The 13,035-nt window shown below is 43.3% G+C and overlaps 1 protein-coding gene across 1 annotated transcript in view; it reads right to left on the bottom strand.

The window, feature by feature from the left end:
• LOC308482517 (uncharacterized protein) overlaps positions 1-5,158 on the bottom strand; it is a 115,583-nt gene extending 110,425 nt beyond the window's left edge. The window contains exon 1 of the mRNA XM_081015656.1: positions 4,649-5,158. Within this exon, the coding sequence (XP_080871782.1) occupies positions 4,649-4,659 (11 nt within the window). The 5' untranslated portion in view covers positions 4,660-5,158. The remainder of the gene's footprint in view (positions 1-4,648) is intronic.
• Between the last annotated feature and the right edge of the window lie 7,877 nt (positions 5,159-13,035).

Genomic DNA, 13,035 nt, shown 5'->3' with positions numbered 1-13,035 from the left:
GCCGGGGAGAAGCGTGGTGCTTTGAGTCCTCTGCTATCCCTGCCGAGCGCAGCCGCATGCCATCCGGCGGAGAGCGCTGACTTCTTCCATTGAAAATTCGGACTTTTTAACAGCAACCCGTGAGTAATTTGGAAACTGGGTTTAAAAGGAGGAAAAAAAAAGAATTTCTTTTCGAATTGGACGCGAGCGGGGGGGGATCCAAAAAGGAAGTCAGTCCCCCCCCCTATTGTAAACCTTCCAAGACAAGGACGGGGAAACCAAGGTCCAAAAAGATTTGTATTGCTGATAAGAACTAAGAATTCCACGATGGGGAATTATAAGAACTGTGCTGGAGGACGAACTGAGGGAGAAGAAACGTAACCCCCCCCCCCCTGGGAACCGGGGTGATTGAAGAGAGAGCCTGGTGAAAAGAGTCGGAGATTTTGACAGCTGTCAAAGTAGCTGTCAAAGTCGGAAAGCAGAGAGGATTTTACTATGAGAACTTTGTTGGCTAAATTTGTTACAATTTGCTACAACTTGTTAAAACTCGGATACAAAATGGCGAAAACATGGATAACAATCGGACTTTTGGACTAGAGAAAACAAAGTTACAACAATCCCCCTAGAGGAATTTCGGGACATTACAAAGATGGTCGTAAGTGGAAAAATACCATTGGAATTTTACAGGACTGGTTATCTTCTGGGAAAGCTGCAAAACGGAAATAATATTTTGTCTACAGGGTGTTCAGCTAGAGGAGACAATAGAAAGAAAGGGACTGAACGCAAGTTTTTGTTCCTGACTAACAACAATCCCTGCAGACTTATTAAGCTTCTGAATTAGAACGTTTTAGCAGCGGAACAAGAGGAAACTGGACTACAATTTGGAAAGAACAATGGGGGGAGCTTTATTAAAGATTTGAAGTTAAGTGTTTTAAAAATAATTGTGAAGGGAAAAAAAAAAAAAAAAAAAGTCAGCAAGGAATTGGGGGAAATAGGTGAATTTTGGATTGTAAGAATTCCAGGCGGATAACATGGTTTGGTGGCCAGGGGGAAATTAAACCGGGGACAGGGGGGGAGAACTAAAATCCAAAGGCTTGTCAACTTCTTTTTTTGAACTGGCTTTGTTTCATCTATTATATCTTTCATCTTTTATTTTTGATATTTCTATTATGTGGGGTGTCTTTATTATTAATAAAAAAAGGGAAATTGTGGAATAAAAATGGGGTGGGCCCTGGGAAAGAAATTTTTTGTTTTTTATTAAGGGTATGGATGAGGAATGTAGAAATTTTAAATTCGAATAATGGTCTAAACAAATTAAGTTTTTAATTAGAACTGAGAGCTTGTGGAGCCAACAACATGAAAAAGGAATATGGTAGGGGTGGGGGAAGGGGGGAGTCCCAGAAAGTGGATATATGAAAATAAGGTTCTGAATGTATTTTAACTCTTACTTTCTGTATTTTTGAAAATTTTAATAAATATTATTTAAAAAAAAAAATATTAATATTGCAGTTGTTGTAGAAGGGATTATTATGATTATCGGAATGTAATCGAAATCAATAAGTTTTGGAACGCAGAAATAAAGAAAATAATCAAATCATCAGATCTAGCACATGGGGGAGACTTTATCTAAATTATATAACTTGGTATTTGGACAATTGGTATTAATATTTGTATTATAAATTGATGTTGTTATAATGCGGCTGTTACTGGACTGCAATTGAAAACTAATAAAATTATTTATATATATAAAAAAGATGATCAGGATGAATGATCGACAAACTTGTTTTCTGGAAGTGCCCCAAATACCTGCTTGCTTACTTCCTTATGATTCTGCCCCAAGAGTCGGTTGTTACAGTGTGCATTGAAATATATGGGCACTAGCCCAGAGCTTTGTTCAGGCTTTGCCTCTAGACTGTTAAGACAAGAATTGCTTACAGAGAATGTATTTGTTGAGCATTCATGGGAACAATGGAAGCTGCCTTAGACCTGCATATCTATCTCTGTATTATCTAAACCAGAGGCAGTGAACCTCTGGTCCGGAGGTCAAACTTGCCTCTTTCAGGCATCCCTTTTTGGCTCTCAGGACTCTTTGCCAGCCTAGTGCACTCCTGATGTTGTGGACTGCAATTCCCATCAGTCCCAGCCAGCAAAAAGTAAGTGGGGAGAGTGGACCTGTGGAGCATGCCTCAAACAGCAGCTCCCTTTCAAAATTCCCCATGGTCCAACCAGTTGGTTGCGAAGGAGGACTGAGGTGTGCGCATGTGAGAGAAAGAGAAGGAGGTTTAACCTGCTTGCTTGTTCTCTCTAACCATATGTGCCTGTAGAGCCACAGATGTGGTATGGGAAAAGCATGCATGCAGTGCCCTATCTTGCGCAGGTGTGGGAAAATCTGCTGCCATGTTCATCGCACACGTGGCTGGATTAAGGCAAGAGTCTACTAAGCTGTCCTTTTAGACTGCCTTGTGGTGATACCTATAATTATGATCTTTGTGAAGCTACTTAGTGGAAAGTGATCCAACACGGGTAATCTGTTTTCATCCTGGCAGTGCACTCTGTCCTGGAGGGCCTTATTGCCTGATGAGTATTTACAATCCTCTTATGCCTGAGAGTCATTGTAGCAGCTGGGAAAGGGCCCTTGAGAAGCCATTCCTGGCAAAGGACCTCCTAAGCGCCACCAGTTGCCCAAGTGTCCTCAGCAAGTGAGTGTTCCCAAACAATCTTGATGAAAGGGCCGTAGCTTTGCATGCAGGAGGTCCCAGAATCAACCCCTGGTGTATCCAGGTACGGCTGGGAAAAGACTCTTGCCTGAAACCCTAGCGAGCTGCTGCCAGCCAGTGTAGACAATACTCAGTATAAGGCACCTTGCCAAAAATGTATTAAGAGATTACAGAATTGTAGAGTTGGAAGGGACCACAAGCATCATCTAGTCCAAATCCTTGCAATGCACAAATCTCAACACGTGGTCCCCCATCCAGTTTGAAACTTCCTGTTCTCCTCTTGATAAGAGACACTGTGTTTGTGGTCACCCCAATTTTGCCGCTGACACTTCCACATGGCATTTGGGAATGGGGAAGGAGCGGTGCCACCTGGGCAGGGCTTTGGGGCAAACGTCCAGGACCTGAGCAGAATGAGCAAGGATCTCCACACCCACCAACCAAGGCAGCAGGCCTGGCTTGCTCCATGGTGAAGTAAAGCACATGTCAACTGGATGCGGTGGCAGCAAAAGAGGGGAAAATGTCCATAACATTTGAATATGTTGCTAACTTGTATACAGTATATAGATATGGATGCAAGGCTGGAAAACATCAACGTTGTTTAAATCAAAATGCAGCACATCACACCATAGTGGGGAAGACTGTGGCCTACAGGTGAACTGTGTGTGCATCTTCTCCTTCTGCTGCCCAGGTGCCAACAAGTTATGGATGTCATCTTCAAGGGCCCTCCTGCTCTCCCTTCTTAGACTCTTTGTCTTTGAACCAAACTTGGACCAGGAAGGCTTTCAAGTAGTGGACTCCTTCAAATTGAGGGCTGTCCTCTGTAATGCAGAACACAGGGACACCCTGTACTGCTATCTAAACAGCAGCCACCCCCAAACTCTAAAATTTCCTAACTGTACCACTGCAGGGGGTGTGCATGTGTAAAATTGCCACCCCACAATCCCAGAAGCTGTATTTTTTTGGTTCAGGCTGCATGCCATGTGCTTCTCTCCCTCTGGCTCTGAGCAGGGTCCAGAGAGCAAACAAATGTTCACAGCTTGTCTAAGGAGCCCCGTTCCCTTGGCTGACGGGAAGCAGGGTTAAGGACTGACGGCAGCAATTGAACAAGCCGGAGCATAACCTTTGGAATGCCAGGTTGTGACGCGTCTCGGAGATAAGGGATGGCAACACAACAAAAGATCATGTGGCTGGAGAGAGAGAAAGAGGGGTTGTGTCACATCTGCACCATGCATTTAAAGGGAATTTAAAGCACATACCTTCCCCCAAAGAATCTTGGGAACTGTAGTTCCCCCTACCAAGCTACAATTCCCGGCACCCTTAACAAATTAGTTTCCTGGATTCTTTGGTCATGTGCTTGAATGTACACTGGTTGTGCTTTAAATGCATGGTGTGGCAAAGGGAACAAGAATGAAAAGCAGAGGGAGAATGAGCAAATGAGAGAGAGAAAATGAGAAGGGGAAGAACAGAGGGGGAAGAAGAGAACAAGAGAGTGATTGAGAGACAGAACAAGGAGAATGGGAGAGAGTGTGTGTGTGTAAATGAGAGAAACAGAGAGAGAAGATTGTACCCAGGTTCAAGTATATTCTATTTTGAGGCTCTGCCCATAAAGTAACTTAGACCTGCACAGTTCCAGCTAAGTCGGATATGACTATGGTATTCTTGTTCCCTTTATTTCTGATACATAGAGTTCTGAAATCTTCCACAGCACATTCTGCTGAGTGACACCACTAGGAGCCAAAATGACAGCGCAGATGGTGAAATCAGATGGTGTGATATAACCCTTGCTTCTGAACACAGAGCTCAGTTTGAATACCCCAAGTAAAAAACACCAAAAAAACCCTCACTGCAGGTAGAAAACTAGCACAAGAGGAAGAGGGCTGGGCTAGAAGATTGCCTTCCTTGATGTTCTAGCTTTCTACTTGCCTTGTTGTTTTAATGTGGGGGAATAATACCTTTGTTCCATGCTCCCCTGTCTTCAGTCAAATGTGGAAGCTGAGCTGTTTTGATGCTGTGCTGCATTATGCAATCATTCAGGTAGGGAGGTTCTGTGCTTCAACCTCTGAAAGGACTCTGATGAGGATGCAAAGCCTGATCTATATGTGCCACTTTCTCAATATCACAACAAAGTGTGGGCAAGAGAATAATCCAGGCCTCCTCCTAGCAGATACTATATGTCACCCCATTCTTCCCCAGCCATTACAGTGGGCGCTCGGGTTGCAAACGTGATCCATGCGGGATGCACGTTCGCAACCCGTAGTGTTCACAACCCGTGTCTGCACATCTGCGCACACACGGGTTGCGATTCGACACTTCTGCGCATGCACAAAGTGTGATTCAGCGCTTCTGCGCATGCGCGACTGCCGAAACCTGGAAGTAACCTGTTCCGGTACTTCCGGGTTTCGGCGGTCCGCGACCCGAAAAAACGCAACCTGAAGCGGCTGTAACCCGAGGTATGACTGTACTGGGAAGGCTTTGGTTCAGGGACTTATCTCCATCTTTCCTGCTTTAAGATCAAAGACTGCGCTGCAGGGAATATCTTGGTACTAGAATCATAGAATCATAGAATCATAGAGTTGGAAGAGACCACAAGGGCCATCGAGTCCAACCCCCTGCCAAGCAGGAAATACCATCAGAGCACTCCTGACATATGGTTGTCAAGCCTCTGCTTAAAGACCTCCAAAGAAGGCGACTCCACCACACTCCTTGGCAGCAAATTCCACTGTCGAACAGCTCTTACTGTCAGGAAGTTCTTCCTAATGTTTAGGTGGAATCTTCTTTCTTGTAGTTTGGATCCATTGCTCCGTGTCCGCTTCTCTGGAGCAGCAGAAAACAACCTTTCTCCCTCCTCTATGTGACATCCTTTTATATATTTGAACATGGCTATCATATCACCCCTTAACCTCCTCTTCTCCAGGCTAAACATGCCCAGCTCCCTTAGCCGTTCCTCATAAGGCATCGTTTCCAGGCCTTTGACCATTTTGGTTGCCCTCCTCTGGACACGTTCCAGTTTGTCAGTGTCCTTCTTGAACTGTGGTGCCCAGAACGGGACACAGTACTCCAGGTGAGGTCTGACCAGAGCAGAATACAGTGGCAATATTACTTCCCTTGATCTAGATGCTATACTCCTATTGATGCAGCCCAGAGTTGCATTGGCTTTTTTAGCTGCCGCATCACACTGTTGGCTCATGTCAAGTTTGTGGTCAACCAAGACTCCTAGATCCTTTTCACATGTACTGCTCTCAAGCCAGGTGTCACCCATCTTGTATTTGTGCCTCTCATTTTTTTTGCCCAAGTGCAATACTTTACATTTCTCCCTGTTAAAATTCATCTTGTTTGTTTTGGCCCAGTTCTCTAATCTGTCAAGGTCGTTTTGAAGTGTGATCCTGTCCTCTGGGGTGTTAGCCACCCCTCCCAGTTTGGTGTCATCTGCAAATTTGATCAGGATGCCCTTGAGTCCATCATCCAAGTCGTTGATAAAGATGTTGAATAAGACCGGGCCCAAGACAGAACCCTGTGGCACCCCACTAGTCACTCTTCTCCAGGATGAAGAGGAACCATTGATGAGCACCCTTTGGGTTCGGTCAGTCAGCCAGTTACAAATCCACTGAGTGGTAGCATAGTCAAGCCCGCATTTTACCAGCTTCTTTACAAGAATATCATGGGGCACCTTGTCAAATGCCTTGCTGAAATCAAGGTAGGCTACATCCACTGCGTTCCCTTCATCTACCAGGCTTGTAATTCTGTCAAAAAACGAGATCAGGTTAGTCTGACATGACTTATTTTTCAGAAATCCATGCTGACTATTGGTGATCACAGCATTCCTTTCTAGGTGCTCACAGACTGTTTGCTTAATGATCTGCTCCAGAATCTTCCCTGGTATTGATGTCAGACTGACTGGGCGGTAATTATTTGGGTCCTCTCTTTTCCCCTTTTTGAAAATAGGGACAACATTTGCCCTCCTCCAGTCTGCCGGGACTTCGCATGTTCTCCAGGAATTCTCAAAGATGACTGCCAGTGGTTCTGAGATCACATCTGCCAGTTCTTTTAATACTCTTGGAAGCAGTTCATCTGGCCCTGGAGACTTGAATACATCTAAACTAGCCAAGTATTCTTGTACTATCTCCTTAGTTATTCTGGGCTGTGTTTCCTTTGCTGAATCATTTGCTCCAATACTAATTGGTATTACCAAACATGCTAGTAATAAGGATAAGAATACCCCACCCATCTGGCTGGCTTTCCACAGCCACTTTGGGCAGCTTACAGCACATAAAAAAGGGTAAAACATTAGACATTAAAGATTTCCCAATACAGGGTTGCCATCAGATGTCTACTAAAAGTCAGGTAGTTATTTATTACCCTGACATCTGACGGGAGGGCGTTCCACAGGGAGGGCACCACTACCGAGAAGGCCCTCTGCCTGGTTCCCTGTAACCTCACTTCTTGCAGTGAGGGAACTGCCAGAAGGCCCTCGGAGCTAGACCTCAGTGTCTGGGCAGAACGATGGGGGTGGAGACGCTCTTTCAGGTATACTGAGCCGAGGACATTTAGGGCTTTAAAGGTCAGCACCAACACTTTGAATTGTGCTCGGAAACCTACTGGGAGCCAATGTAGGTCTTTCAGGACCAATGTTATGTGGTCTTGGCGGCCACTCCCATTTACCAGTCTACCTGCCGCATTCTGGATTAGTTAATTAACATTTATTTCCTCACTGTGCTTTCCCAAGCAAGATTATCTCTAAGGGAAAACTTAACATTGCTGAAGGAGCTAGATCAAAGGAAAGGACATTTACAAGAATGGCTTTATTAGGCTGGGTCAACTTGTGCAACAGAATGTGGTGGGAGAGTGGAATGTGCCACTTCAGACTACCAGTGGAGGATGCACATTACCAGTCTTTTCCCCTCCCACCCACTAATTACTTTATTATCCAAAATTACATCAATACATCAAAGACATATCATCCTTTGTTGTTGTTGTTGTTTAGTCGTTTAGTCGTGTCCGACGCTTAATGACCCCATGGACCAGAGCACGCCAGGCACTCCTGTCTTCCACTACCTCCTGCAGTTTGGTCAAACTCATGTTAGTAGCTTCAAGAACACTGTCCAACCATCTCGTCCTCTGTCGTCCCCTTCTCCTTGTGCCCTCCATCTTGGAGCCTCAGCTTCACAATCTGTCTTGGAGCCTCAGCTTCAGGATCTGTCTTTCCAGTGAGCACTCAGGGCTGATTTCCTTAAGAATGGATAGGTTTGATCTTCTTGCAGTCCATGGGACTCTCAAGAGTCTCCTCCAGCACCATAATTCAAAAGCATCAATTCTTTGGTGATCAGCCTTCTTTATGGTCCAGCTCTCACTTCCATACATCACTACCGGGAAAACCATAGCTTTAACTATACGGACCTTTGTTGGCAAGGTGATGTCTCTGCTTTTTAAGATGCTGTCTAGGTTTGTCATTGCTTTTCTCCCAAGAAGCAGGTGCCTTTTAATTTCGTGACTGCTGTCACCATCTGCAGTGATCATGGAGCCCAAGAAAGTAAAATCTCTTACTGCCTCCATCTCTTCCCCTTCTATTTGCCAGGAGGTGATGGGACCAGTGGCCATGATATTCGTTTTTTTGATGTTGAGCTTCAGACCATATTTTGCGCTCTCCTCTTTCACCCTCATTAAAAGGTTCTTTAATTCCTCCTCGCTTTCTGCCATCAAGGTTGTGTCATCTGCATATCTGAGGTTGTTGATATTTCTTCCGGCAATCTTAATTCCGGCTAGGGATTCATCCAGCCCAGCCTTTCGCATGATGAATTCTGCATATGAGTTAAATAAGCAGGGAGACAATATACAGCCTTGTCGTACGCCTTTCCCAATTTTGAACCAATCAGTTGTTCCATATCCAGTTCTAACTGTAGCTTCTTGTCCCACATAGAGATTTCTCAGGAGACAGATGAGGTGATCAGGCACTCCCATTTCTTTAAGAACTTGCCATAGTTTGCTGTGGTCGACACAGTCAAAGGCTTTTGCATAGTCAATGAAGCAGAAGTAGATGTCTTTCTGGAACTCTCTAGCTTTCTCCATAATCCAGTGCATGTTTGCAATTTGGTCTCTGGTTCCTCTGCCTCTTCGAAATCCAGCTTGCACTTCTGGGAGTTCTCGGTCTACATACTGCTTAAGCCTACCTTGTAGAATTTTAAGCATAACCTTGCTAGCGTCTGAAATGAGTGCAATTGTGCAGTAATTGGAGCGTTCTTTGGCACTGCCCTTCTTTGGGATTGGGATGTAGACTAATATTCTCCAATCCTCTGGCCACTGCTGAGTTTTCCAAACTTGCCAGCATATTGAGTGTAGCACCTTAACAGCATCATCTTTTAAAATTTTAAATAGTTCAGCTGGAATATCATCACTTCCACTGGCCTTGTTATTAGCAGTACTTTCTAAGGCCCATTTGACTTCACTCTCCAGGATGTCTGGCTCAAGGTCAGCAACCACACTACCTGGGGTGTGCGAGACATCCATATCTTTCTGGTATAATTCCTCTGTGTATTCTTGCCACCTCTTCTTGATGTCTTCTGCTTCTGTTAGGTCCTTACTAATTATTAATAATTAATAATTTCTGAATAATTTCTGTATTAGTATTTACTTTCTGTCCCAAATTATTGATACTTGCCGTATTTTGGTTAATACTTGTCGTATTTTGATCAATCTTATCTGATGCCTCGGCTACTTGTTTACTTATTCTATCCAAAGATTCATTAATTTTAGCTAGTGCCTGAGCCAGGGCATCGTCACTTGCCATACCTTTAGTTTTAGGTTGTGCCGATGAGGTTGCTGTTGGAACTCCGGGGGGGCCAGATGTCAAAGCCCTCCTTTGTAATCCACCGTCTGTGCGAAATACTCTGCCAGACCTTGTTGCTTGTAACAAATCTATCTCACTTTTGTCCTTTATTATGGTAATCTTTGTACGAAATGTTCCTTTCATATCTCCAATTTTCTTGAACAGATCTCTGGTTTTTCCCTTTCTATTGTTTTCCTCTGTTTCTATGCATTGCTCGTTTAAGAAGGCCTTCTTGTCTCTCCTTGCTATTTTTTGGAAATCTGCATTCAGTTTCCTGTATCTTTCAGTATCTCCCTCACATTTCGCTTGCCTTCTCTCCCCCGCTATTTGTAAGGCCTCGTTGGACAGCCACTTTGCTTTCTTGCATTTCCTTTTCATTGGGATGGTTTTCGTTGCTGCCTCCTGTATAATGTTACGAGCCTCCATCCACAGTTCTTCAGGCACTCTGTCCACCAAATCTAAATCCTTAAAACTGTTCCTCACTTCCACTGTTTATTCATAAGGGATTGGATTTAGATTGTATCTTACCGGCCCAGTGGTTTTTCCTACTTTCTTCAGTTTAAGCTGGAATTTTGCTATAAGAAGCTGAAGATCTGAGCCACAGTCAGCTCCAGGTCTTGTTTTTGCTGACCGTATAGAGCTTCTCCATCTTTGGCTGCAGAGAATATAATCAATCTGATTTCAATGCTGCCCATCTGGTAATGTCCATGTGTAGAGTCGTCTCTTGTGTTGTTGGAAAAGAGTGTTTGTGATAACCAGCTTGTTCTCTTGGCAGAACTCTATTAGCCTTTGCCCTGCTTCGTTTTGAACTCCAAAGCCAAACTTGCCAGTTGTTCCTTTTATCTCTTGATTCCCTACTTTAGCATTCCAATCCCCTATAATGAGAAGAATATCCTTCTTTGGTGTCATTTCTAGAAGGTGTTGTAAGTCTTCATAGAATTGGTCAATTTCAGTTACTTCAGCACCAGTAGTTGGTGCATAAACTTGGATTACTGTGATGTTAAAAGGTTTGTCTTGTATTCGTATTGAGATCATTCTATCATTTTTGAGATTGCATCCCAGTACAGCTCTCGCCACTCTTTTGTTGACTATGAGGGCCACTCCATTTCTTTTACAGGATTCTTGCCCACAGTAGTAGATATGATGGTCATCCGAACTGAATTCGCCCATTCCCGTCCATTTTAGTTCACTGATGCCCAGGATGTCAATATTTATTCTTGCCATCTCATTTTTGACCACATCCAACTTACCCAGGTTCATGGTTCTTACATTCCAGGTTCCTATGCAATATTTTTCTTTACAGCATTGGACTTTCCTTTCGCTTCCAGGCATATCCGCAACTGAGCAACCTTTCAGCTTTGGCCCAGCCGCTTCATCAGCTCTGAATCTACTTGTACTTGTCCTCCGCTCTTCCTCAGTAGCATGTTGGACGCCTTCCAACCTGAGGGGCTCACCTTCCAGCGTCATAACTTTTATATGCCTGGTGTCTTTGTCCATGGAGTTTTCTTGGCAGGGATACTGGAGTGGCTTGCCGGTTCCTGCTCCAGGTGGATCACATTTGGTCAAAACTCTCCACGATGACCTGTCCATCTTGGGTGGCCCTGCTCATAGCTTCTCTGAGTTATTCAAGCCCCTTCACCATGGCAAGGCAGTGATCCATGAAGGGGGATGCCCAGGTATTTTGCTTTGCTGCAGATTTTCAACCCAAATGTTTCCTCTAAATCTTCCCTTTCTTGGATTGGTACATTTTTTGTCAATAATTTCATCTCTGACATGTTCAATTTAAAACCTGCCACCTTGCCGAAGTTTTCTATTATCCTAATAATGCTTCAGGGGCACAACAAAGTCCTCTTGTTGCCTCCTGCGCAACACATGCAAGGAGGCTAGGGAGCGAAACCTTGCCCGGGGCACTGGCAACACACGCTATGCTACTGTGTTGGTCTACATGTTGGTCTCACTAGGGAGAGGGCTACATTAAATATTTCTCTTTTTTTTTAAATAATATTTATTGATAATTTCAGGATTACAAGAAAAATAAAAAATAAAAAAACAACACTACAATACAAAAAAAGAAGAAAGAAAGGAAAAAAGAGAGAAAAGCACAAAATATAAAAACCAATACAACAATAAAGCAAAAAAAGTAAAAAAGAAGAAAAAAGAAAAAAACACAAATCCCAAGTTGCATATCCATAATTTCCATTTGCTTGTTTGACCTCCTCACACCTCCCTTTTTGTATTCTAGTTTAATAATTATTTCAGCAAATTCTTTCCATCTTTCTCAATTTTTGTTATAAAATTTATCTTAACAATTTAACCTAATAATTAACTCAACAAATCCTTTCCATCTTTCCCCATATTCTGTTGTTCAAATTACCTTAATTTATTTAACCTTATCTTACCCCTAAGTACCTTAAGACTTAAGTCTTAGTTTTCAAATATACATAGCTCCTGATATCATTTCTGCTAGAGTCGTATAGTTTCATTCCCACATTTTCCCTAATATCCATTAAGCTAATTCTAAAATAAAAAATTTCCATTATAAATTCTCTTCCAATCATCATCCAGCGTCTCTTCTTCCTGGTCTCGGATCGTGTCAGTCCTTACTGCCCATTCCGTCTAATCCATCAACCTGGAAGCCTTATGTCCGAGGCCCTTAAATCTCTTCCATGTCCCTTCTGCAGTTCTTCTTCATCTTGTTTGTGCTTGCCCTTTTCCTTGTCTTTTGTTGGTCTCTGACTTAGTTTCTTTCCTTTCTCATTGAGGAGTAGGTCTCTGGGGGATTCCAACCCAAAATTGTCTCCATCTCCCTTCATCCAGCTCGCCCATTCCCCACAGTCCTACTCCCCACAGTCCTCAATATAATCCAAAAAGTATTTAAAATCAAATTTCAAGATCTCTCCAAGGCTAGGAACCTCCTCATCTCGAAACTCCCCTTGGCCCACTCCAACTTCAATCTTCAATAACAGCGGCTTATGCTCCTGTAGGGCCTCGGGTCTCTCCATTTGTACTATTTGAGGTGCAGCCGCATCCTCCTCCATTGTCATCTGCACTTGCCCAGTCAGTACAGATTCATAGGTTGGTTCCTGGATGATTTCTGTATCAATGTTCCCTGTTTGTCCACAGTTATTAACCACAACAGTCAAATCCATTTTCTCATTCATCAAGTCCATCTTCTCATGCATCTGTTCCAGCAAGGCATTTGTCTTACATAAAGCAAGCACCCAATCTTCCTCCCAGCTCATCTTTGTTCAAGGTCAGAAAAGACTGTTCCCACGATCTTAATCTCACAGATGTTGGGTCTCAAGTATACTGCAGCAACAATTTAACAAGCTCCCTCTAGAGGAGACAATCTATTTGTATCCATATTTTTTTTTTAAAGACAAAGGAAAGTTACTTTCATTTTTCAGATATTTCAGATGTTTTTCAGGTATTTTGTTTCTTTAGAATGCAAAAGGCAACATTAGAATCAACTTGTTTCTCTTCATTAGCTATCTGTCAAAGTATTACATTCACAGTCAA

The sequence above is a fragment of the Podarcis pityusensis genome (genome assembly GCF_964106645.2).
Source record: "Podarcis pityusensis genome assembly, chromosome: 8".
Lineage (NCBI taxonomy): Eukaryota > Metazoa > Chordata > Lepidosauria > Squamata > Lacertidae > Podarcis > Podarcis pityusensis.
This window is presented reverse-complemented; position numbering and strand designations above follow the sequence as displayed.